The sequence below is a fragment of the Daucus carota genome, chromosome 2, assembly GCF_001625215.2.
Source record: "Daucus carota subsp. sativus chromosome 2, DH1 v3.0, whole genome shotgun sequence".
Classification (NCBI taxonomy): Eukaryota; Viridiplantae; Streptophyta; class Magnoliopsida; order Apiales; family Apiaceae; genus Daucus; species Daucus carota.
Window position 1 is genome coordinate 40,268,199 of NC_030382.2, and position 27,943 is coordinate 40,296,141.

The 27,943-nt window shown below is 32.5% G+C and overlaps 2 protein-coding genes across 3 annotated transcripts; one reads left to right on the forward strand and one right to left on the reverse strand.

The window, feature by feature from the left end:
• Positions 1–1,139: 1,139 nt before the first annotated feature.
• Positions 1,140–12,734, reverse strand: LOC108205751 (probable sodium/metabolite cotransporter BASS4, chloroplastic). Its single transcript, XM_017375806.2, has 14 exons — positions 12,329–12,734; positions 11,881–11,953; positions 9,934–10,041; positions 9,794–9,861; positions 9,543–9,621; positions 8,805–8,863; positions 8,644–8,712; positions 7,281–7,394; positions 6,799–6,820; positions 4,393–4,460; positions 3,451–3,536; positions 2,476–2,605; positions 1,650–1,751; positions 1,140–1,581 (listed from the first exon to the last, which is right to left on the reverse strand). The coding sequence occupies exons 1-14, from the start codon at positions 12,512–12,514 to the stop codon at positions 1,507–1,509; spliced, it is 1,239 nt and encodes a 412-aa protein (XP_017231295.1). The 5' UTR covers positions 12,515–12,734; the 3' UTR covers positions 1,140–1,506.
• A 6,567-nt stretch (positions 12,735–19,301) lies between these two features.
• LOC108209577 (uncharacterized) lies at positions 19,302–26,751 on the forward strand. 2 transcript variants are annotated; one of them, XM_017380559.2, is made up of 5 exons: positions 19,302–19,866; positions 22,871–23,576; positions 25,130–25,502; positions 26,014–26,374; positions 26,537–26,751. In XM_017380559.2, the coding sequence occupies exons 1-4, from the start codon at positions 19,614–19,616 to the stop codon at positions 26,062–26,064; spliced, it is 1,383 nt and encodes a 460-aa protein (XP_017236048.1). In that variant the 5' UTR covers positions 19,302–19,613; the 3' UTR covers positions 26,065–26,374; positions 26,537–26,751. The 2 variants fall into 2 exon arrangements, with proteins under 2 accessions (XP_017236048.1, XP_017236049.1); XM_017380560.2 differs by having other exon boundaries at positions 19,384–19,866; positions 26,518–26,751.
• Positions 26,752–27,943: the final 1,192 nt, after the last annotated feature.

Here is a 27,943-nt window from a genome sequence, read left to right on the forward strand (position 1 = left end):
GAGCCTGTTTGTCCCGACTTAAAGTCAGGGCTTAAAACCGTTTCCAACTATAAGCTGAAAAATGTTTGTTTGTGTAATAAGTTAGGAACCGACTTAAAGTTAGAAATAAGTTAGAAACTGACTTAAAACCGGAAGTTAGTTTGATGTAATTTTTCCGGTGAATTAATTTTTAAAAATTTTTTTTGATGAAAATTACTCATAAGACATAAATTACATTTACATCACTTTTATTTTAATTATTATATTTTTAATAACTCATAAGTCATTAATAAGTCAAAATTACCAAAATAGATATTTTCAACTCCTAGCTCAACACATAAGTCAAGTTATGTCATATGCTAAACAACAGGTTCCATCTACATGTTATCATTGTAGCGTAATGGATAAAATCTTTTGTGTTTTCTCATATACATTTTGAGAATTGCTTCTTTTTTTTTTTTTAAGTAGACATTCATACTCAAAATATTTAATGTCCTGTCTAGACAACATTATAATATTGCTGACCTCGCAGAGCTCATACTTGTGGTTTTCGTTTGTACCCATTATTTCATATCGGGTTTAAGAAAATTTTGTTTGGAATCCTGAAGGTAGCGGATAAGTTGCCTAAAGATAGATACAGTATTCTTCTCAAATCTTGCTTGCCGCTTTGAGCGCTTCTTTGAAGATAGGGTGACTATAGTCATTGTGGAAATCCTGGTTGTCCCTCAGAGCTCTTTACTCGAGTAGCTAATTTTTGTTGGAAATATCTTGAGGAAGGAACCTACCTTTCGCCCCCTCCATCCTTATTGTTCCTCACCAGAGTTTGCAGGAAACAAAGCAGAATGACTCTTCAAATATAACTTTACACTCTTGACTACCAAGGGCACCGGCAAAATGTAAATCTCTTGAGTTCTGTGAATTACTTTAACTTGGTCACATATGGACAAAAGCAAGTAAAATGAAGTTTATATAATTTTCTTATATAATGGCCTTCTTTAATCGTTATCGTTAATAACTTTTTCAAGATACTTTAGTATAAAAACTTATTAATTTGGGATCCTAAAAATTCTAGGAGCCTCAAGCAATAGTTTAATTGGCTTAGTAGACGCCTAGACGGACAAGCCCTGCACAATTTAGTCAACTTTTGAGTCGACATATCATATCCGGTTGAAAGGCTTTTACTATTTTCACAACGAATACAACTTCAACAACATTGCATGTATAGAGCCTCAGACTCACATAATAGAAGTAAGCATCCTGCCATTTAATTCAGATTACTAAACATACTAGATACGAAAGGCTACAATAAAGGTGGATATAAAAATGATAAGACCATTGGCAGCAGCAGCAGACTTGTGTATACGCGGGCACTGGCCACTGATTGCATGTAATCATAATTCATACATGCCACGCAGATAAATAGAAGATAACTCTTGAACCATTTTGAAAGAGTGACAAGGGGATCAGTCCTCCCAGTTGCCACCGCCCAAATAGTTAACCACTGACTTCACCTTTGATTCCCTATACTTAAGCTGTCTTGACGTTATCAAGAGACTGCTCCTTTTGAAGCCAGTAGCTTACGAGAAAAGAGTCGAGAATAATCTATACAAAAGAATAATCAGGTTCAGCTGTACATTGCTAAAGAGGAAGGAAGTGTAAATAATTTTAACCTGATTCAAATGTGCGGCAACACAGGGAAGAACTAGCAAACTGGAATCACCAAGTGCACCACCAAGCTGCTGAACTACTGCTACCATCACAGGCAAGGTTTTCTGGATGCATGCAAACCAACCAAACCTTAGCCAACCCTTAAGTAAAAAACAAAGGGAATTCTTTGCTAAAAAAACAGAAAATTAATATTGGGGTCAGCTTCTTCCTATTCTGTGAAAGTATAGTGTTCAGCATCTGGGCTGGACAATGCATGTCAGTATGTCAATGGTAAAGAATATTAAGACTAAGAGAGCAAGGAAGACAATAAAGTTCCACCAATTGGCAGGTATATCCAAATGAAGTGGATACATAAATGTATTCAGGTATTAATTTTTCCAGCTGTGCCCAAGGTCAAAGAAATTATATTAACTGAAAGCAACAGTTATGAAGTAATTTGACCAGACACCAACACCCAAGTGACAAAGTCCATGTACTATAGTATAGGCATATCAATGGCCATGTGGTTCATGGTACTTCAACCCAGTTAAAGGGAATCAGAATTCATTCCAATGTGTTAGTGTTTGGTTGATGAGTTTACTTGCTTGGAACTTGGAATGGGGACGGAAACTCATCTCCGTTAACCAGTAATTCGTTCCTCACCTATCCCATGGTATCCCAAGTCACTTCTTTTGTTCCAATTTCCCTCAATAGTCCAACCGCCAATGTGACCCTTTTCCAATATATAGTTACTAAACACGCTTCTTATCAAAGGAAAACCGATTCCTTGTCCATGTCGACCCACTGTGGCTTTTATCTGTAGATAAAAGATTTTATACGAACAATTACCTGACTTGCAACGATCAGAAGTGCAGTCACATTCTGTTTCTTTGAAAAAACTGATGAGCTTCCGCCAGATATAGCTGAAAGGCTCTGTATGCAAAGAGCATTAAAAACTAACAGGACGAGATGAAGGAGTCTGCAAATGGACGGGGCTATCATGTCAGTTAAAACTACTATATCTAACCAAAACTGATAACTCCGAAAATATACCAGAGATTTGATTAATCATTAATTCCACTCACAAACAAAATACATTACTGTAGTTTATCAAAAGTAAACTTAGTACCCAAAACAAGATTTCATAAAGTTGGTAAAAAATGCAAATACATAATGGTAGTTTTCACTTTTCACTGCAGTTCCTCCAGAATAAAAACAAATATCTTTTTAGAAGCAGGAACGGACAGAGCTTAGAGTTAATACATTTTTGACTAAAAAGTAAGAGAAAAGAGAACTAGTACTCCCTAAGTATCATTGACAGTATAAATTGGCTCATCAATTAAATTTGTACAAGAACTAGTCAAAAGGAGTTTAAATATATATATATATATATATATATATATTAAGCTCAGACAGTGTAAAATTATGGCATGCTGCAAATTGATTTTAGAAAATCTGTAAACAGCCCGGGAGTGGGGACTTGGAATTACTTCAAATATCGGAGTTATACCACGAATCTAGCTCCATATCGAGTCATTAGGCTTCACTTGTAATTTAACATCAGCTAAGCTACGAGAAAACGAGCATTTAGTACTTGATAGATGATGATTATAATTAAAGGACATGCACTCCCATCCCAGTAGCAACGAGACATTTTTTTTGGGGAGAGGGGAGCTTGAAATCATTTTAGATATTGGACAAGCTTTACAACTAATCTAGAAGTAATCGTGTCATTATGTTTTACTTGTAACTTGAGATCAGAACTAATATATGAGAAAATGACCAATTAATACTTGACAGATGAATCATAATTAAAGGACGTACATTCCCATCCCAGTGGCAATGAGACATGTTTCAGGCTTGACCATCATTAGAAGTGATCTTGATTTGCTCACTTGCATCCAAGGCACCTAAGTAATATGCGCAGCTCAAAGACAATAAGGATTTCAAGCCAGAGAGTAAATAAACACGAGTGAAATACGTAGACAATGAACAATAATACTAGGGATCATTTTTCACATTTTTTTTTTGAACAATAAGAATGATTTTAATTCAAAGAACTTTACAAATTAAAGGATCACACTACTTAATTTCGTACAAAGAAATACTGCTCTCGAAGCTATGCTGATGGAACTAGGCAAACTGGCATCTTTGATCAGAAGACTGCTTGGAAGTCTTTCCAAAGAATATTACCAATTCTAGTGTTTCTTCTTCTGAATGGGTGATACATAATGACGTAGTGCAGACTAAGATTGAAATTGATCACTTATTTATACTCGTTTATTAATAATTACAGATACATAGATTGTTATTGCCATAATTTATTATGTCTGGAATATTTCATTAACTAATAGCAATTTTTTGTTACTTGAATAGTGTTTGTTTTATCATAATATGTAATAAACATTTGGAGTATATTAACAATGAGAAATAGAATTTTTAGGAGTAAGTTCTCATGCTTAGCTTACAGCCTAAAGGTTCTAGAGGTCCCTGTAAGGTAATTAGTCATTGCAATTATCCATCAAGCTCAGATTGAAAATATAAATTACAAGTTTAGATCTTTTGTTTCAGTTGTGATTTCCATTCGTTTTCAGGCGGATAAATCTTTTACTTTCTTATGTCATCAACAATCCTTAGATCAACAAATCCTTTCTATGAGGACGAACATAATTTGTTCTGTTCATGGAAGCCTTTAGGTCAACTCAGAAGGGGACATGCATTGTAGCTATAGCACGAACGTAGAAGAGAACAAGCTTCTAGTCTTACCAAACTGAGTAGGATTGCACTCGTCATTGACCAAAGCTTGCTATTTCTGTCAGCAAAGTCAGCCAACCCTGCAACAGTGGTAGACAAGTCGAAATGAAAGACTGTCAATTTAGAATAACATATATCTAATTTGGTTTCTTCTTACAATGGTTTTACAAGAAAACCATAAATCCACTAACACTATCGATGGTCCAATGTAGTCAAGCATATGAAATTGCTAAAAAGACAAAAAAAGATGGTCAGAAAACTAAACTGCATATAACATACTGCGTCTACCACTACCAACCCTGACTTTATTTTCTTTGGGTAACATAAAATCTGAAATGTGTGGGAACAACAAAATATTAGGGAAACCCAAGATCTAATAGAAAGGCTTCCTAAATACCTTCAAATTAATCATGCACAATAACAATATTCGGTCTCTAATTAAATTAAGATAATGTCTGGACTTTGCCAATATGGATATAAGTAGGTTGAAAGGAAAAAGGTCAGAGTTGATCATCCATACATTTTATCCACAATCCAATTAAAAATGAGTATTCCTCGAGTTCATATAATATTCTTATTACTTAAAAACCAAGTATATTCTTAATAGAATGACAACTTATATTTATTTATACCTACTTTACACATCAATGTACTACTATCATTAAAATAAGAAACTCTTTTATGACTACTTCTATAATCACTTTAAGTCCAGAATAATCCTAATAATCTATTAGTCTAATATAATTTAACTCCAAAATAACCGTTAACTTACTCCAATTCTAAATAATAATAATTTATTCTGTGCTCCATATCATCATGTCCATATTGGATATGATTCCACTTAAAGTTGTACAAGTGATATATCCCCATTCTGGCAGATGCTTAATTTGCTGAATAATGAGAGCAGAAATTTTGGCCACAGTAAAGAGCTAGTGGCTCTTCAACTAGGTTAAGTTACTATTATCTAACAATTCTCCCAACTACTGAGAATTCTTCCTAAACGGTTTAAATAGAGCTGTGTTGTTAGAATCAGTTACCACAACTTCTTATTTCAACAGAATTGGAGTTAATAACCAAGACAGGCATGAATAATACCCATCTCCTTCTCAGCTTCTCTACTTAAGCGCATCATCATTTTGATAGATGTAAGTAGGACTATCAAACGAATAATTAAGCTACGGATTTGCCTATATCCAAATCCGAAAATCTGAATCTGTATCCGAATCCAAAAATATTTTGAAAAAAATAAAAAAATTCGAATTCGATGGATAATATCTGGATCTGGATAATAAATGCATCCGTTTTAAATTATCTTGTTTTTTTTAATTTAATAAAAATAAATTAATAATTTATTTTATTTAAAAAATAAGAGTTAAAAATGAAATTTTTTAATATAATATATAAGTATATAATATGTATGTAGTATTTCTTTTAAAAGGTCTCCACTTAAATAATCTTTGAAAATTATATTAAATAATGAAGAAAAATATATATTATTAATTAATTATAGTTAATTACATTATTTATTTATTTCCGGATTCAAATATTAACGGATACGAATATAGACATATCTGTATCCAAAATTGTCTAATGTAGATACGGATTATATTCTTTTTATTTCGAATACGGATAATATCCTCTTTATTTCGAATACGAATCCATATTTTTCGAACGGATTTCAGAGTTTTTGAATTTTCTTGACAGCCATTGATGTAAGAACTAATTAAAGTTTTTAACAATTATAACATATTAATGTTTAGTAGGATGGCTCTGGATATCTTCCGTACTGTGAGGTAGACCAAGGCACCAAGCATATGTGTGATACCTGAGTTCAATCATTAAGGACTGTTGAGACCATATATATGATCACATCTGTAATCAAACTCCCAGAAAAGGTATAATGTTCTCTTATTAAGGTCATAAGAGCGTTATGAGCAATTTCAGATGTCTATTGGCCGACATGAGATTGCTATTCTATATCAGCATGACATTTATCCATCAGAAGAAAAATTTGTTACTTAAAACAACAAGGCACAACTTCTAGCAATACATAGTGTTTGGGTTGAACATTGAGCTACTGCATCAGTGTTCATAGGTTGATGGGGACCCCAACATTAGGCATAGGATATCTAGTGGTTGGCCGATGACACTATCTCATATAGTGAAGCATCTAGTAGTCTTTCTAAGGGTCAAGGTACATTTTAATAGGAAAGGACATGGTGAATGACATGGGATACAGTATTACAGGAATACCCTGTCATATTTCTTCTATTAACTTCAATATATATATTCAGAGAGACACATGCACAGACAAACATACACACTGTAGTGTCCAAGCCAGATCATCTAAAGGGCAAGAAAGAAGAATTAGATTCTTAAAAATCTAAACATATATGTAAAGAATCTGGAAACACATACCTTTGAAGGACTCACGACAAACCTGTTTGGTGAAAGAGAAGACTTATAAGAAAAGATGAGACTACAAGCATAAGGAATTGCTTTTAAAACAATTTTTGCCGATAGGCTTGTTTAAATAAAGAAATGGTATGTAAAAACAAAAATTACCTTCCCAAAGAACGGACTAAGCATACTAAAATAGAAGGAAACCACATATTATGTGGTACTAAGTAAAAAAAAGTATCAGATTGCTTCAAAGTTATTTTTCCTTTAACTTACAATTTATACGGAAATGGTGGAAGTCTAGGGCAGGTTACAAAATAAACAAGAATGACAAAAATGGAAGATGACCATTAAACACCATGTATGCAACTAAGACGTCAAGCTACAGAATCCTAAAACAGTACAAGAAACCCTTTGGAACAAGTTCTAGTATTTTTTTAATCTGAAGAAAAACCAGAAAAAGATATATTGGGCTGTGACTATGATGCTGAATTCATTACCTTTCCCAAAATAATAGGGACTAACAGTGTAGCAATGAGGTTTTTGAGTAACTGCTTTGTCGGAATAGATATGCCCACTCCAGCAGCGATATATCTAGAGATAGAAAAAGGAACCTGATTTGAAATTTGCATTAGATAGTCTGTTAGAGATTTAAGTCCAAAAAATGGTTCTACTAGGTTGCAGGTAAATCAGTGTTTTTTTTTTGTGTGTGTGTGTGTGTGTATAATTTATTTATTTATCACATTCAACAATTAGTATACAAATTAATCATGGATAAGCAGATCAAAATAAGGAGTACATTGCACTTAGCATTCCTTTACTTGGTAACAGAACTTTAAAGTGTGGTACATCCCTTTCCTTGCTTTTCAAATTCACTACGATTTGCATCATATCAACAGTTCCTTATTCAAAATAACTAAAAGTGTCTCAAAGTCAAGGGAAACAATAAATAGCAAATTCCAAACTTAGGGGATGCAGTGTGTCACCCTTCATAATCTAGTAAAGTTAAGTGATCCTGCCAAAAGAATGCAAATCATGGTGGGTGGGTGCGGGGAATTTAAGGGATGTGCTTTACAGTATTTCTGCTAAAATGAAGTTAGGCCAAAACTAAGAAATAGGTGCCATGTACCACACTCTGTACCAGGTTCCAACCGAAATACTAACTCCAAAAAATCACTACACTTTCACACAATTAAAAAAGGGTAATTCCCCCCTCTCCCAAAACACTGCTTAGGTTCATGTAGGACTAGGTTGCTAGTGTCTGTTATTGGTGGCAGCAAGATAATCTGTAATTTGCGGTAGTAGTTGTAAAGTGGCAGTTGTAGGTGGCTTAATGATTATGGTGAAGTTGTGAATGGACTCTAATACCATGTAAGCATATTAGATTGATATCTTTATATAGTAAAAAGACCGTCTTATTTTATTGAACAATTTTAGTGCATTACATCAGTCATACGTAAAACTTATCCAGTGATGTATCACATATTACATATTCTAACAGATAGTTTAAAAGCAAGTGACCATAAGCCTTTATATTATACGGACCAGACCCTAAAAAGTGAAGCATCTGACTTAATATCATTCCCACACATGTCCTATGGACACAATCACACAATGAAATGTCCAAGATCTATATGAAGGATCCGATTCAGTTTATGCTCACAAACAATTCCTATGAACATAATGAAACTGCAAAATCCTTGTAACAAGAGGTAACAATGATTTTAAATCTATCATGTATTGTACTCTTTAATAGCAAAAAGAATCAAGTGCTTCATGAAAGACACACATCAAACTGTCTACTATACTGAATAGAAAGTACTTCATATTGGACATGGAAACCTACACAGAATATTGACTTACAATCAGAATACCTAACAGGTTTGATACCACTGTCATAGCCAGAGCAAGAGCAGAGTTTCCTCCAATAAGCTGCATATGAACACTTAAACATCCATTAAGACGTAGACCGATTTTTTCAGGTATTGAGAAATTGAAATTGCATGGATATATACTAATAGTACCCTGGTAAGTGCAATTCCACTTGATAATGTCGTCGGCATACAGCTAAAAATTGCCAGACCTACAGATCCAGAAAAGTTGTAGCACTGTTCCTTTAGATGACATCATAAGCACAATGTTGAACATGAAACAGTTATATCTATGTATATGGTTGGTACCATAAAATATTACTGATTAGAATGACTAGAATGTTTTTATTTATTCAACCAAAGAAAAAAAACTGATATTTTACTTGAAACAACAAAGGCTCTCTTATTCGTACCATATACCATTTTATATGCCTCCTAAAGAAGCAAAAACTAAAAAAAGGCAAAGAATAAAAAAGAATATCAATAGTATACACAACGAGTTGCATGTAAATTTGCTATAATATAGCCAATGACATTCTTGGAAACGGACCAAGAAATGTTATTTTGAGTTCTATATTTTACGCAAGAACAAGACAAGGCACAGATAGATAATGCATAACCTCCACACATAATTCTCTAACTGAGGAATTTTATGTGATTTCCACACTTTATATTTTTTAATGGTGATTTACAATATGTGATCAATCAAACACCCAAATGGCATTTCGTACTAAATGTCCTGTTCAATCCTTCAAACTAATTCCATTAGTTAAGTTCAAGTGGCAGTGTCCAATTGAGCTCGATTATGCAAGAACTAGTATAAATTTTTAGTGTATTCATTTGAAGCTGAAGAATATAACACGAGCGACTAAAAAATGCAAACTATTATACCTGTGACAAATTCTTGAGGTTGGAGATGAAGTTGGATAATTAACCTGGAAAACAAGGGAGTTAACAACAATATAGAAACCTGCACCAACAATAACATTATGTATGAGAGGATTTCACTGATTTAATTATGACAAGCTTGTATAGTTGAGTGGAATTGTCCTATTAGATTACAGATGATAGCATAAAGTTAAGGAAAAAGAATAACAATATAATATTAAACAATGACATGCACTTAGGTGCTTTGAGCATACCAATCCAAAAAGTCCCACAGGCCATGCTTCGGCTGTGGCACCAATCTCTTCAGTACGCAATGTCAATCCTTTATGACAGAGAATATAAGTCCCGTCTCATAAAACATCAAACAGAGAAAATATGTAAGGCCGTTTTTTACCTGCGATTGCAAATATTCCGAAAGTGCTAAATTTGGAGAGATTATAACTATCAGCAAGACAGCCTAAGGTAGGATTTGCAAGCCCTAATGCAACTCCACCAACAAGAGCTGCAACATTTTGAACACATCAACTTCTGTATCAGTGACCATCAGAAAAAGGAACAGGTGCACCAAGATAAGTGCATGAAAAGTGAAACTTGGCAGGAGGCTTGAGCATTAAAAATATGGAAGTGAAACTACACGGAGTATTCTAATTGAATGAACAAAGTTTATGTTCCAAAGTCTTCTTCTATAATTGCTATGATGATTTTACCTATTTCCTCAAACAAATGGTTTCTAATTACACAATAAAACAATAAAACAAAATTTCCAATTCTTTTCATCAAACTTTTCAAATTGCTGAATAATAGTGAAGTATACAATATATATACTTTTTAAAGGGATAAATATCAAGTAGGTCACTCGTTTCGTCCAAATGTATCAATTGAATTACTGATTCCCAAATTGACTCAAATGAGACACTCATTGGAAAAATTTGTATCAAAAATATCGCTCTATCGTTAGTCAAAATTTCAATATTATATATTGAGTTTCGCACATTTTTTATAAATGGTACTAGCCTTTAACCCGTGCGAAGCACGGGCGTGTATATAGTTCGTAATTTATTATTTATAATTTAAATTTTAACATCATTTTATTAGTATTTTAATATTAATGGATTGAATTTTAATTAAATTATATTATTCAACTTACTATATTTTATCCCGATTACTTGAAAATACCCTAATATATAGATTTTAGTACATTTAATCCGAATTTAGTACACGTAGATTTAAAAATAAAAAAGTCGGAAAATTCAAATCTTTTCCAAACATAGACGATCGTGTAATACCTTTGAAAGATTCAGTAATCTAATCAATCGAATTTCAACGTAATTTTGTAATCTTGGTTTTTTGACAACAGAAACTTTCAAGATTAAAATTAGAAAGGGTTATGTAATGGTTCGTTGTTTATATTGAAATAGTACACGTTAAATGTAAAAAAAGTTATATAAAGGTTCTTGTTAAAAAAAGATATTCAAAATTGTATATTTATAATTTTATTTATAACATCATTATAATTTTTTTAATGAAATATTATATGATAATATATTGTTATGAGTGTTTTTCGCATTTGAAACTGTTTAACAATGTAAGACTAATAGATAGACTCCACATTTGTAGACTTACAGTACCAAAAGGTGAGTACCAAACCAAAAAATATAACCAAAATCTTGGACTACAAATTATACCCATGTTGGCTTATTATAGTATAGTACAGATTACATCCAAATGAAAGATTCCGAGTTCTACTATTTTCGCTAATATTTTTAGATTTTTAAAATTTTATCAACTATTTTTTTTAAATTTTTGGTTGTTTTATTTGATTTAAATAAAAATAAATGAGAGATAATTTTTTAAATATCTGAAAATATTATCTAAAATACTAGAACTCAGAATCTTTCATTTAGATGGAATACCATTCATAAAAAATGTGCGAAACTCAATATATAATACTTTCAAAATTTCGACTAACGATAGAGTGATATCTTTAATACAATTTTTTTTAATGAGTGTTTCATTTGAGTTAATTTGGGAATCAGTGAATCAATTGATACATTTGGACGAAACGAGTGACCTACTTGATATTTACCCCCTTTTAAAATAGCAAAATTCTGAGTGCAACGTAAACTTGCTTGATTGTCTCTTTCCTGCTTGTGAGTTACAAAGTTGCTGGCACTAGTTCACTTTATATCATAACATTACATCTATTTCAGTTGCTCAAAACTTGTGCATAAAAAAGTAAACAAAAATAGACAATAAAATTAAATAAATTCGTAAACATTAAAACCGAACAAGTACTATATTACTATGAAACACAAAATAAAATCAGAACACAATGATTTACCTAATGGAAGAAAGTTCTTGGAAGCGAAATTCAGCATCGGTTTAGCCCAATTAGAGTATTCACCACCATTTCCCTGATATACAAACCAAGATACACTACTAGTAACATAAAGTTCCAAATAATCACCACATATCTAAGTAATTCACAAGCTTTTTAACTATTATCCAAATTTTAAGAATTCAAATTATAGCTTGAATTCTAGGAATGAGCTCGAGGTGAGTTCGGGCCTCGGGCCCAAGCTTGATCCATATATTTCAATCTCGAAACTCGGTTCAACTAAAGTTCGATAAGCTCCAACTAGTTCTACACAATTTTGACCAGCTCGATTTCATTAAGTTCAGTCAGTTAATTATAAGTTCAGTCAGTTAATTACATGAGATAAATAAATGATATATAGAGAGATAAAAGTGATGATAATCATATAGAATTGTTATGGAAGAGAAGTGACCTGTTTTAATTGTGAATTAGCTCTGACTATAATGCATCTTTCTGGAATTGATTGAGATTTCCGACCAAATGACGTGAGGTTATTCACTCCGCTTACGGGATTATACGCCGGAAAGTAAGAATTCCGGTGAGGAAATTGTGAAGTTCCGGTGAGAACTAGGGCTTTAAGTACTCCCGCCATTAACATTGGAGAAAACAGTGGTCGTTTTATTGTGCTTGATGCCTGTGACTGAAAATGTGAGAAATATACGGGGGGAGGACTATTTTCTACTATGTTTTTCGATTAGTTTTCCGATTTAAAATGAGAGGAAGATATTCCGGAAAACATTCACAATACGGTGTTTTAACGGTGTGCTGCCATAAATCGATCGATTCCTGACGGTACTCGGGAGCACACATAGCCTCCCATTTTAAAACTCGTGAGCAGAATGTTAGTTTCCTAGATAACCAGATTCGATTTTTTAAAATTTCATTAATTTTTATAATTTTAATCGAAGTATATGTAATAATTTATTAATATTAAAATACTATAATGCTTTAAATATAAATAATTATTAAATTTGTGATATAATAAATATATATTTGTTAACAAATAACTACTGTAATAATAATTAAATATTAAAATATATTTCAATATTAGAATATATTTGATTTTCATTCTGATTAATCTTTTCGATTAATTCATAAATTTCAATTGATTATGTACGATTAATCCTGAATCGGAGGCTCAACTGATTATGCACGATTTCTGATTTTTGTAACCGTGATTTTGAATCAAAACTCAAGACGAACATGCAGTCCGATTCTGACCAAAATCAGGCTGAATTAAATAGACAAAAAATAGAATTTTTATTTTTTTCATGAGTGAGGCGGACCAAAATTCTTTTTGGACCGAACCGCAACAATTGGATTCAATTCCGTCCGATGTGAAAAGACCAATTTTTTTTAAAAAAAATAAAATTTATATTATAAATAAAGCCAAACATTCACGATTTATTAATAAATAATATCAATTAAACACCACCACTTCACTTAAGATAAACATTATTAAATTTAGAAATTAAATATTATGACTATAGGTTATAATATATATATATATATATAAGAGATATATAATATAAATTTAAATTTATATTATATATAGTTTAGACCATCGATCTATTCGGTCGGGATCAAAATATTTTCTCTAAAATCGGACCGAGCCGAATTTTACTTCGATCTATCTGGTCTGGATCAAATTTCGAGAAAATTTGGACATAACTGAACCAAATTCACACGGTTCGGTTCAATTTTTAGGGTCTGCTTCGGTTTTTAGGTTCCACTTAGATTTTTCTCACCCCTAACCATAACAGTTAATGATAACTAATTAATTTTTATTTATATTTGTTATTATCCTTAAGGTGCGCATTGCATGTCTAATGATTATGAAATTCTCACATTAGCTCAATCTTTTAAATTGTTATTGAATGTATGAGTGAGAAGAAATAAACTAGCAAACGAATGAACTGAAATATCTTAGTACATAACTAGTGACAAAAAAAAATGATTTCTGTAGTAATGAGGATAGAAATGAGAGCGGCCTAAATCGTGAAAATGAGGTTATGACGAAATTTCACAGTTAGTAAATCTAAAATAGTTGACATCTAATATGTACCTTGTGGGTGACATTAACATATTACACGATAATTATATTCGGTGATAAAATTATAGGAAAATGATATTTGATAATCGAATACAAGATGACAGGTTAAGTATGACATTGGTCGATAATAAATCATAAAACAACATGGTCTTTTGTCGACGAATCAAAAACTTGAAAAACAAAAACTTTATAAACCAATAATTTGAAACTAATCTTCTTTCTTGACAAAATTTAGATATGTTACATACACCCTCCCTCCCATTCAGTTGTATACGTTTATTTTTCACCGTTCGGCACACATTTAAAGACTCTTATAAAATATAGTTTTGTAACTTATATTTTAAATTTTCTTTTGTCGTATAAAATATAAATGTTATATTTCTATACATAAAAATAAAATATTAAAAATAAGTTGCACAACTATACTTTATGAAAGCATTAAAATCCGTGCTCGTCCTTCCCGTCCCCCAATATATACTATTGGCCGGGACAGAGGGAGCACTACTACATTTCGAGACTTTTTGTAAAACTATAATTGTAACGGTTACTATAAATGGGGGTCTATTGTAACATGTCCATACATATTTAACTAAAAATAAGACATATTGTAACCATAAAATTTATAGTGTTACATGTGATTCAATTTTTTACAATAATACAAATTTATTGTAACAACGGTGTTTTCTTATAGCGGTTGGAATTTTAACTTAAGAAAAAATAAGAGAGGCAGGCCATTGTTTTCATAGTGGCGGGCCTTTTATTCTCCCAAAATAGTCGCATGCTTCTGTTTAAATGGCCCGCTGAACCTATTCTTGTTTTTCATTTTTTTCATTCTTGTTTCTCCTGTTAACACTTTACTGTTAACATTTTACGGAGACAAAACCTAATTAACATTTCATTCTAAGCTTAATATCTAATTTGAGGCCCCTATAGTAAATTTTATGATTTATAATTGAATAACGGAGTACCTTATGTCAAAATCTTTATAATAATAAATTCATAACACTCTAATGCTGAATGAGCAACCTTCGTCGAAACAATCATGCTAGACACATATGAATCACAAAAAATTAAGACATTATTAGCAAAAGGTGTAATTTCACTTATGTTAATTTATGGGATTAAAATTATATAAAAAAATTTGTATTGTGGAATATAATTGAATCACATTCATGCCATTGAATAAATTCTAGAAAATAGTGATAATTCGAAACACATTTTAGACCACTTTTTATCTGTTACACATCTCATACGAGTTAGAATAAAGACGAAGATCAATAACATTATTATTTATCAAGACATACTTTAAGTAAAGATCTTTATAATAATAAATCAGTTTATCATCGGTGATCTCGATCCTATTTAAATTAATATATATCTTAATTACTACATCTTACATTCTGTTCTATGTTCACTATGAGTTGAGCTTATACGATATTACTAAAAAAAGTAGATGCATGTATATTTAAACATAATTATGTTGTAATATACTTAACATGTTTAAGATTAAGATGAAATTATTGATTTCTATTTAAGAATTTCATTATTTTTCTAGACATTACTGGATATTTTTTATGTACATGTGCGTGTGTGTGTGTATGTGTGTATATTAGTAATATTTATTTAAATCTACTAGATGATATCCTTACACGTGTAATTAACAATAGAAATAATGTGAAAATATATGGTACATGTAATTTTCATCAATGACATATACGCAATGAAAGAACACAATATAATCATTTAATAATTTTGATATAATTCTTTAATTGCATGTGCACATTTGCCTATATATTGGTTAATTTGGAGCAAGGAACATGCATAATAATCCATAAATATTTATATCCCCAAAGTTCTTAAAATATATTTATAATGACAAAATTACTCTCAATAACATTTTTAAGCATCCTACTAATCATCTTTCAGTATTCTCTTTCCTCGACGGCGACAACAGGTAACACGAATAGTTTTCTTCATTATATACAATACATAGTAAAGAATCGGTATCACCACACACATAAATATATGCATGCATATTCGATTAATCATATTCAAAATAAATATTGTAAAAATAGCTTACACTTAAATATACGACCAGTTTTATGAGTTTTGAATTTGAATCCACCACCATTTATTGTCATGTAGGTACATATTGTTTTTCTCCTTTCCTTAAACAATGTTTGTCGTCTACCTAATTTACACAATCTCAAACTCCAATATGCTTGTACTATTGGCATGAAATATGTTCGAACTTGCTACACGTACATGCTAAGAACTAATTGTTATTAAAATATTTTTTTTGATCAAGATCACCACATATTTGATGCAGTCATAACTCCAGAACAAAAAAGAGACATAAAATGCATGTCATATTTGGGGCCATGCGACAATTCATGCGATGTAGATTGTTGCAAGAGGACGTGCAATAATGACTATAACAGCTTACATCCCAACGGAATGTGTATGAAATTAAGACAATATCCGGATCTTATTTGTGTTTGTACTCATGATTGTCAGATGTCCTAAATATTAAATTATTACTAAATAGAATTATAATTCCTATATCTTGTTTGATGGATAGTATGTATTTGCAAAGTGTTACATGTATAATTCGATTTCATCGCACTGCAGTTTTAAAAATAAAAGAAATGAATATATTTGTTATATTCGAGTTTGAAGACGTTGCATGTGATATATAAAAAATTACAATTATGCAATTTTACCATCAAATATAAAATATGAAATTACATGAACAGAACATATATTATTTAAGAATATATGCTCAAAATTTTTAATAATGTCATTCCAATATTGCGCGATTACCTCAACAATTATTTTCAAAAATGTTAAATCTTTACCCGAAGAAGAATGATCTACAATCACTTATCTGTTGTCGACAACGGATGAGTACGTAAAGTTTTAGAAAAAAATGAGCCTTCCACTTTTGTACAAAAATGAGTATTATGAGAGATGATGACTTTTTATACAAATTTACCTAAGAATAATATATTACACATTTCTATGATATGTGTGTAACTGTTATTGGGATTAAGAAGTAATTATTGATCTTTTCCATTTTTTTCAGGAAAAAAATTACATTCATCATTGTAAGTAACTATTCTTTTATGTAAAGATATCAAACATTGTAAGTAACTATTCTTTTATGCTCAAAATTTTTAATAATGTCATTCCAATACTGCGCGATTACTTCAACAATTATTTTCAAAAATGTTAAATCCTTACCCGAAGAAGAATGATCTACAATCACTTATCTGTTGTCGACAACGGATGAGTACATAAATTTTAGAAAAAAAATGAGTCTTCCACTTTTGTACAAAAATGAGTATTATGAGAGATGATGATTTCTTATACAAATTTATCTAAGAATAATGGGGCCGTTTGGCCAAGCTAAAAAAAGTGCTTCCATGCTTAAAATAAAGAAGTGGAGTAGAAGTGAGAAGTAAATAAGTTAATAAAGTGTTTGGAAAAGAAGCAGAAGCTGTGAGAGAGAAGCTAGTATTCTCAGTTTCTTAAAAGTGATTCTACTTCTTTACACAAACGGGTCAAGAAATGCAGAAGCCAGAAGCAGAAATTGCTTCTGGTTCCCAAACAGCCCCAATATATTACACACTACAAGAAATACACATTTTTATGATATGTGTGTAACTATTATTGGGATTTTAAAAGTAATTATTGATCTTTTCCATTTCATTCAGGAAAAAAATTACATCCATCATTGTAAGTAACTATTCTTTTATGTAAAGATATCAAACATTAATATTTAATAGATAATATCCTAATTTGTTAAGTATTTAACCAGTGCAACAAAAATAATATTATTATGTCAAAATATATTCAATAAAACTTTTAAATGACAAAATCATTGAAAATTATAAAATTTTAATATCATTGATATAAGTCTTCATACTACTTGTCGACATTTGCTTAGATATATATATGTTGGTATCACGTTGCAGGAACAAATCTTGACCCTATTACCTATTACAATTTTATACTTCATGTGATTATTATTCATATTCACGAAAATAATTATTTATTAAAATTTTGTTTAAAATATATTATCGACAACCTTTTGTCATTAATGTTCCAACGTGCAACATTTTTTTAACTACCATTGCATCATGTTTGTATGTACGACAACATAAAAAAAAAAGAATATAAGATTTAAATTTTATAGCTACTATAACGTTTTTAAATGTCATAGTAAAAATATGTGCTGCGTAAGTGAATATAAGGAGTAGTAACTTATTTGTTGACTACGCATCTTTCACAAACATAAAACTCTAATAGATTTAAAAATAGTAGCCAATACGATTTTTGTTTAAATCCAAAATACTATAAAATAAAACTAATTATGATCATCTTTTTTTTTTAAATCGAGCAACAAATATTTGTTACAATGGATCTAATTCTTTTTTTTTGAAAAAGAAACATAAATATACTTGTCATATATTAATGATCAATTTTGAAGATATTATAGTATGTGGTTCTATGAATTTTTTTTATAAAACAATTACCTGTATACAACTCGATGACCATATATAAATATCTAATACAAAATTAAAAGAACTGATTTTGTTCTAAAATATATATTTAAAGATATTTAAGAATGATATTATAATATTTTGGACTATCTGAATAAACATTTTAAGAAATGTTTGACCTGTTTAAAATAGGAAATGATCTCAACTATAATTACTTCATTGTTTGTTGCAAACAACGTATCAAATATGCCAAATTTAGCATTCGATACATATATAAAACCCACAACCCTCCTCTTATGTACGGTGAAAGATGAGAACTTTGTTAATAAAGTTACTTTGTGAGTATCCTTAAATTATAACATGTAAAAAAAATATATATTTTAACATTCCCATTAAAATATATATGTTCAACTTAATTTTTAATTAGTCATTTGACGGACTTAATTATTAAGAATTTATTCAGCTGTTAGATAAAAATTTATTTAACCACATTATTCTATCATAATTTTAAATCCAAAATAAAATTAGTTAAATTAATAAACATGCAATAAAATAAAAAAATTTATAACCGCCCATACGCGGGTTATAAGCTGGTAATAATCAAACAACACACAATAATTTATACTCCCTCTGTTTCTTTTTAGTTGTTAAATTTGAAAAAAATTTAATTAGTTAAATTATAGTGGTTTTTTTAATGTATGCCGATCGACACAGGCTAAACACCAACTCTCATAAAAATAGTTTAATTTGATTAATGTAACTGGTGTGATTGCAGGAGGATCACCGATCGAAAGTTAATATTTTTATCCAAGTAGTTTCTATTGAGTGTATCATAATGTAGAAATTTACTAAAAAGTTTCGACCATATTCCGGATGAATCATCAAAAAACGAGAAAACCAAAAAACGAGAAGCCCCGACGCGTCAAACCCTATCTCCTATAATTGCAATTCCTTTGTCTCGTCTCATCCCCGTTCTCACACAACACACTGAATCCCCCTCTTTCCCAGCCCTAATTCCACCCCCAATTCTCAATGATACTCTCAATTCCCATCCACTCTGGCCTTTCTAACACTCTCAATCTCTCCTCTTTCTAACACAACACGCGTCTCTGCACACACGAATCATACTCTCTGCACACATGGCGGGATCCGTTGACGATCTGGGGCCCCCGCCGGATTCATGGGAGGTAGCTGATTTGGACGCCAGTATGGCCCGATTGATGCTCAAGAACCGCGATTCTGTCGCCTCCTCCAAGTCGCTTGAGCTCGGCGATGCTGCTTCTGCTTCTGCTCTCGGATCTTCTGTCCCGCCCGTTGCGTCCGAGGATTTGGTTAATTCAGTCGATCAGTTTCTTCGCGAAGCTATTCAGAATCCTCGCGAACGCGTCTCCGGTGATTACTCGTTCCTTTACTTCTCGATTTAGCTGCGTATAGTAGGTTGTATAGTAGGTTATAACTTGTCGAGATAACTCATCGAGGTTTAAAAAATTATGTATAGTCACTTAAGTACAGTGCTAATAGTATTGATGATTGTAGTTTCAGAGCAGAGGATTTTATTAACCTATTGAGTTTATATTGACTATTGAGGCTAACAGTATATATTGTTTCGGGTGATTACTTTTTATTCTACTCCCTCATTTAGGTTTGTTTGGTAAACGTTTAGGAATTAAATGTGTGGGACCGGAGATTTTTGGTTATGTCATTCATTTATTGAGTTTCTAGTGTATTTTTTATGTATTGCTTGCACTGAAGTATATTCATCTAGGTACAGCAGTAATAGTACTAATAATTTTATAGAATTAAATGAATGAATATTAGGAGTGTGCTATTATGATGATGCTCAGTTGCTGCAAACAATTTGTTCCATTTTGTTGTTGGCTGTGTGGGAGATCTTTTTCGTTTGTTTTTATGTTTATTCTTACCTTATGTGGATGTTGGTACCGAATTCTTTGAAAGGACTGATTTATCTTCTCCTAGTCGAGTAAAATAGTCCATAATACATAATTTACTTGTCGGCATACAATAACATTTTAGTTGCTTATTTAATACTTCTTAATGGATAAAAATATGCTTTGGGTTATTTTTAAGGAAATGGAGAAAAAAACCTGCACAACCTTATAGCAACCGATACAGATAGATACAGACCCGATATACATACAAGAATGAGAGATACTGCATGGGTGACAAAGATTCAACTCATCTTTTTACATGATTCTTACATATAGATACACACACATATAGTACACATATCTTAATATATAGTGATTTGTATATACATACAATCTTGTATATATACATAAGATTTGAGGATGATGATGAAGAAGGCTTTGTCGAGGAACCAAATCATATTAGTGCAGAAGACGATATTGTGTATATTGATGATGAAGAGGAAGAAGAATAAGGGACTAACTTTGCATATCTTTGTTACTTTGTTACTTCGACTTTAAAGTGTTATCCTTTGAATCTGTATGATGTTGCTTTGTTTATTGAATGTTTTTTTATCTATAAATTAACAATATTCCACAGTAAATACCATACATATATGTATATTATTTGTCTTGGATGAATCCGCGCATTTCGTGTATGTTGCGCTTTTGTGCGCATATTGTGTTTATTAACACTGGTTGTGAATATATAGTTGGAATTTCCTGCATGTGTATCCTAATACTCACACTTCCTTTTATCTACTAATCTGAGTCCCTGCCGTAATATGCTTACAAATTGGGAACATGCATCGCTAATCTTAGAACAGCTTGCAAACTCATATACTCTCTACCTTCATGGATTCCATCTCAATTAAGTTCCTCCTCGATGAAGCGAATGGTATCTTTTAGTTAATTCTTTCTTGAAATTACTAAATCGCTTTGGTCCATCATATACACTAATCACTCAGTCATGTACCTTCAAATGATTTTACTTATAATTTATTCCGTTTCTGAAGAACATGCATATCTGGCATCCCAATGTACTTCAGATAGATTATATAATCTGAATAGATTTTTTCTTGTTGACAATATTTATGTTCTGCTCAGCCAATTATTTGGAACTCTCTGGGCTGTATAGCTAGCTAGAGACTTACCCGCAATGCTTCATACTTTCGTTACTAGATATACATAATAGCGTTAGGCTTTTATCTTGACTCAAAGTATGCTATGAATGTGGTACTGAATACTGATGCTACTTGAAGATTACTTAATCAGATGCCGAGAATGGTAAGATTTAGCATCCAGGTTGGGAACTCACAAACTCAATAGGGAGGAACAAACAGCTACAGCGAAACAATGGAATTGGGAGACGTAAAAGAATTGTGCTAGTTTTGGAACTCACTATCCGGAAGGGAAAAGTCCTTCGAAATTTTACTCTATAAGAAAAGATAAATGTAGGACTCTTATTGAGGGTAGAAAAGTGATGAAGTGTAAGTGTATGACAGTCCCTCTATGTTTGATGAAACGTTTTACAAAACTGCCAAAAACTAGGAAAGCATGTTGAATATAGCAAGTTGCATGTTATTAAAAAGGTGCGAATTTCGCAAACTAATGTTCTTACAAAGACGCCAGGTGTTATTTAGATGCCAAGGGCCATAATTTCTTCATATAAGGAGAAGCCTGTTTATGAGGCTTTTTACCTTTTGGGTTTGTAGTAAAGATAAGGGGCTCTGCTATATTATCTGCTTTTTCTAAGAAGATGAGGGTTCTAGTCCCAAACATTGGGCTTGTAGTAGATAAACATGCATGTGCGTGCTATTTTTATGCACTGAAAATGAGAATGTGTATAGACTACTGCAACTGTATTTGTGCTTTTGATTGCGAGGTGTGCTGTCTGTTTTGTGCATGAGAATGTTCAGTAGACAAATTTCATTTGTTCTATGGTGCAACTGCTATAGCATTTATACAAGATTCTAGTTCAGTTGCTGTAGAAGTTGTACCCGCATATTACTATCTAGCTGCATATGTAAGTTGAATCGTCAATGTTACAATAATAGCTTATTTGCTAGGCTATTATCTTTTTTCAAGTAACTGTTACTCTTCTGCATGTGCAAGTATATAATTACTTGCTGTTATATGCTTGCGCAATAGTCAAACAGCAGTTATAAAATCAGATGGAGTAGTAGGGCGAGTAGTAGTCTACTAGGGTATTTTTGTTTCCCTTGAAAGTTAGAAAAGAGTGTTAAGAGTTGAATTTCAAGATGCCTAGTTTCAACCTTGTACTTATACTGTGTATATTTCTTGCTTGAACCGGTTAGCTATGCAACTACTTTTGTTCTCTACCATCTTTAAGAATATAAAGCTATTTCTAGAATATGAACCCGGTTGCTATGAACTTTTGTTACAAATTGCTGTTCATAATTGTATTTTATTCCTTGAATGTGTAAATTAACTGTTTATTTCCCGCTCAGTACTTCGGATGGAGCAGGATGTGGAGAAGTTTATTCGTGATCCTACCCGACAACAAATGGAGTTCCAGCAGCTGCCAACTTCCTATTTGCGGCTGGCTGCTCATCGTGTAGCTCAACACTACTCACTTCAGTCCATGGTTTTATTGGATAACAGTGTTCCAGATGGTACTGCTTCAAAAATTATTGTTCGCAAGACTTCAGAGTGCCGGCTTCCTATGATCCGTCTGGCAGACATTCCAGTAAATTTACCTACAGAAAACAGTGGTGTTGTTAAAGTTGCAATCAAACAGAGACCTCAGAAAAGGTCTCAAGGTGCCAATAGTGGAAACTCACACTCAAAAAACAATAGTTCGAAAAGTGTGGAGGAGAGAAAGGAGGAATACAACAGGGCCCGTGCAAGAATATTTAACTCAGCTACTTCTAGTGGGGGTCCCGCTATATCAGAAAGTGTGCCAAGGGTGCAGGATCGGTTTCATCATGGGCATGGGTCAATTGGAATATCTAGAATCGAAGAGTCATCGGCTCCTTTAGTAACTGATACAAATGCTGGGAGGAGCTTGATTAATTCAGCAGGTAGCAGTAGATCATCTAGTAGCGGGATAGAGAAAGAGCCAGTTGGTAGGTTTAAATCTAACAATAGAGTTGCCATATTCCGGGATCGTGAGGTAGAACGGAAGGATCCTGATTTTGACAGGAGCTATGACAGGTATGCTTTCTTCACTGTCATAGTACTTCTCAGTCAGTCAATTGTTCTCTACTTCAGGATTTTGTCTATATATGTATGAATTAGTTGTGGTTTATGATATCTAATTATAGACAGTACTCGTGATGTTATTGTATTGTCACTGTTTGCATCATTAAGCATTTTAAGAGCTCTAGTATGACATGCATTCATTATTGAGCTTGTAAACTCACTATTAAGTTCCATAAACTGCAACTTTAGTTTATTTGTTGTGCAAGGTAGCATTAGACTGCAGTCGGTGCTGAGTCAACTTAAACAATGTAAACAGCTCAGACCTCTGTTCACATTGATAAGTAATACTCAGTTCGGGAACAAAACTATATATTTAAGTAACATGCAAAACACACAATCACATGTTTGTTAAGATCCTTAGATAATTGTTAGAGGGCTACCCAAATTTTAACGACATACAGTATTAATTGTAGGAAAAGGTGGAACAAGTGACCTTGCCATACGATGTGACGGTAACAATTGTAGTAAGTCAGTGGGTTCAGTCAACATAATGGGTTCTCTACCTGTACATCCTGATGCAAGAGTAGAAGTGTTAAACCATACTTATTACCACATTGATATGTCCTTTTTTTCTTCCGAAGTTAGTGTACTAGGGAACCCGGAGTTGTTTTTTATAAAATACATTTTCCCTTGCGGTCTTCAATTCTGTTGATACATTTCCATTTCTAATTTTACCCCGTAAATTTGTAGGACTTCCTTCGGTAGTTCCTCCCTCCGTCCCCTTTTAACATGCCTTTTTTGAAAAAATTACTTATCTTAAGGAAATGTTGGTTAATTTTTTTTGTTTCCTCTACCCCTAATAATTACAATGAATTGAATTGAGTTGTGTGTATGTGTATATTAGTCAAACATTGGAATAGTAGTCTATGGGTATTCTTTGGAAAAACATTCAGAGAGTTGTTTTGAGAAGAGAAAAGGACATCTAAAAGGGGTCGGAGGGAGTATAATATTTATTCTGAATGTGGGTTTCATGTCCTTCGCAAGCATAATGCGGAGTTGGAGTACTTCCGGATAATAACTATCATATCTAACTTATAAATTTTATCGAGAATGTATCCTTAATCTGGATTGATGGCATGTCACCAACAATTTTGAACATCTGTCTTACAATAATAGTAATAATTCTTAGTTTGAGGAGCAAATAATGTATCAGTATGAGTAGAGTTGTTCTAGATCAGGCACATGAAGGACCAAATTTAGGTAACAAAATTGACAATCAAGTATTACAGCTGCCATATTAATTAAGGGCACTTCACTTATCTTATCCTGTGCTTCTCACAGAGTTAGATTTTAACTCATGCATGACTTTTAAAGATCAAAATGAATACCGTCGGGTTTAGCTATCAGAAGAAACAGTGACTAGTTTATTCTCTTACATCTGACCTCCCAGAATAACGTGAATCTTATATTTGCTGACCAAGTTGCTGCTATTTATAAATTAATACTGGCTTGCTTATTTGTCAGCAAAACTAGTGAGATAACAAGGTATAATTCATTTTGTCCAGATACGCGCAGAGATTTGATCCAGGTTTTGGGTTTAATGGAGGGCCATATGCCATACAGCCTTTGTACTCTCCTGTTCTGAACTACAGCACAGAGTTTCCGCAACTTGGCTCAGCTCCCAGGCCTTCGATTCCCTCTGAACACCAACCCAGGCCACTCCCTCAACATCTGCCTGGACCATGGGTTACATCAACAACTCCTACAGGAATTGGGTATGTACCCTCAGAGGCAATGATGACTGCTCCATTTAGTCCTAATCATGTTGGGAATCACTCTGCCTCTGCTTTATACTTGCATTCCACTCAGTTTCCTCGTCAGCTACCAGGAATGCAGTTTATCCATCCTCATGAACAGGTGTACCAAACATTTCCACAGGTATACCTTTCACCCATCCTTATTTGTCATATTTACTAAATGAATAAGCCCCAGTGCCTGTGTTAAGGTATAGAATACTTTTACTGGTTACATCATGTCAAAATTTGTGTAGAGCTAAATACCCTAAGAGTCAGCGACTTGTATGATTATTTGCCCCCCCAGAATTGTTCATATTCTTTAGAGCATTATGAACAATATTCTTATATTTACATTGTTAACTATTTAATGCACTAATGCTCATCTTATTAAAGGACCAATTTTATGCTTGATAAGCGTGGAACTTATGAGTGTGTATTAGATCGCTTCTCAACATGCCTTTTGTTACTCAATTTTCTCTTCCCGATATCTTTACCTTAGAATGCCAAAGTTTAATTTGTAATATAGGTCACGAATTACTGGAGTATGAAACTGCAAGGTGTACTGTATTGTTATGAATTGAATTAATCCCTTGTTTTATCTGGTATTGATTGTTTGTTATGTTCTTTTGTTATCTAAACACGTACTTTGGCAGTCACATCATCAGCAACCTGATGCAACTTTTGGATTAGCCCGGCCCCGTTAAGGGGCTTGGGCCATGCCTGCACCCTGTTGAAGATAAAAAACATGAAGATGCTATATGCTTAAATGGCATGGGTGCAGGCATAAGACACCGAGTTCGGCTGGGACATGCACACAACCACGCAATCTGATTGTCTGTCGAACTCGGTAATCGATATTTTGAGCCTCCTGCAAGTTGTTGGGGCTTGTGGCACTTCATTTTCTATTGAAGCTCTCTTCTTGGGAGCTTTTCTTTTGCCACTGATGATGATGAAGAACAAATCTAGGGAAAAGGATGCATCAGAGCTGAATGAACACTGTTCCTCTGGGTGAAGGTAATCGTAGGGCTAACCCTATCAATTTTTCAGAGTCCGTCATTCTATCAGTCAAGTGAAAGCCAAGTAAATATCTTGCATGTGCTACTAAATTGGTCTTTGCATCTCATGTTTATACAAGTTTATTAATTATCTTCTTACAGCTGTGTTCAAAACCTGCAGAAGACATCTTGAGCTGTGGATGCTTTGTTGCAGACTGAACATGATTAAGCAAGCTCTGATTGGAACTCGTGTCTTCTGATTCCCAGACAATTAAGAAGTACAGTACATGTATATGCAATGGTTGCTCTGGTCTGAACTTGTATCCATTACCCATACTTATCTTGAATTATGCTGACTTGCATTCCAAAGAAAGAATCTAGTTACTGGTTGATTTATACTGTTTCACTGTCATTTAAATTTTGTCTTTTTTTGTTTTTCCAAGGAAAAGCTGGTACTCCCTCCGTCTCTCCGAATAGTATACATTCCATGTTTGCACGCATTTCGAGGTTCCTATAAGGTATAGCTACATAATGTTTTTCCAAAATATTATTTTTTTTGAATAAAAATTTAAACATCAAACTTTTATTCAGGAAAAAGAATTATTTAAAAAATATTATGAAGCTATACTTTAAAGGAGCCTTAAAAAGCGTGTTAAAAAATAACGTATACAATTGAATGTGTAGAATAAAGTATTACTTTACTATAATACAAGAGTAAACATCATAGTTAAATTCCACTTAGTGGAGCCAAGTGTTCTTAGAAAGAAACGGGGATGGAGAGATGGGACCTGCTATATTGGTTTTCTTATAGCTTATGCCTGTAAATGATATTATTCTGGTACTTGTAAATAATACAGAAAGTAATAATACAGAAAGTAAAACTAGAGGAACATCAATGTTTTATGACGTTATATACTAGCAAGAGTTCTTTGGATGGCTAATGTTATCCGCGACGATACATGTAAAGTAATTTGTACAGCAGAAGTTAAGCTATTAAGAAATTTCATAAAAAATTGATTATAACAAAGAATGCAGGCATTCTTTTGGCCTTTGGGTATGACTTCTAGCATAGAGCGGAGAGGAGAACATCTTTCTTTCGAATCCTTATAGTTATTTTCTTGCGCAATTTTTTTGTATAAAAATTGAAAAGTCTGTTTCAACTTCCCGTGAGGGAAATTGAAAACCACCTGTCAAGTCTTGTTATGCCTTTTAGGATGCTGTTGTTTGCCAACAAAGAAGCTTAAATGACAAGACATGGAAGATAATTTTTCTTCGACTTGTTTTTAACTTCTTTTCCAATTTCTTATAATAAAAAAGAACTACACCTTTTGTTAATAATTTATGTTTTACTTATGTAATTAGTTTATTTTAATTTATAACTTAAATTTCATGTATTAATAAATTCTGTATTATTTTGAGGTGATTTTTATAAAAATTATAATTTTAAATCCTGTAATTAAAATTACTCAAAACACATTAACGTATAACTTATATTATTTAAACACTAAAACAATTTTGGAAGACTAAATCAATATAAACGTTTTTAAAGTGCAATGTTGGTGAAGAGCATCCCATCATTCAAGTCTTG

Bases quoted from the DNA above. Each gene is read 5' to 3' on its own strand.
- LOC108205751 (XM_017375806.2), bottom strand. From the start codon at position 12,514: ATGTTAATGGCGGGAGTACTTAAAGCCCTAGTTCTCACCGGAACTTCA. The intron at 6,821-7,280 runs GTAATGAATTCA...TTCACCAAACAG, and splicing joins TCCCTATTATTTTGGGAAAG to GTTTGTCGTGAGTCCTTCAA. The intron at 1,752-2,475 runs GTAATTGTTCGT...GCATGCATCCAG, and splicing joins TTCTGATCGTTGCAAGTCAG to AAAACCTTGCCTGTGATGGT.
- LOC108209577 (XM_017380559.2), top strand. From the start codon at position 19,614: ATGGCGGGATCCGTTGACGATCTGGGGCCCCCGCCGGATTCATGGGAG. The intron at 23,577-25,129 runs GTATGCTTTCTT...CATTTTGTCCAG, and splicing joins TTTGACAGGAGCTATGACAG to ATACGCGCAGAGATTTGATC. The intron at 25,503-26,013 runs GTATACCTTTCA...GTACTTTGGCAG, and splicing joins TGTACCAAACATTTCCACAG to TCACATCATCAGCAACCTGA.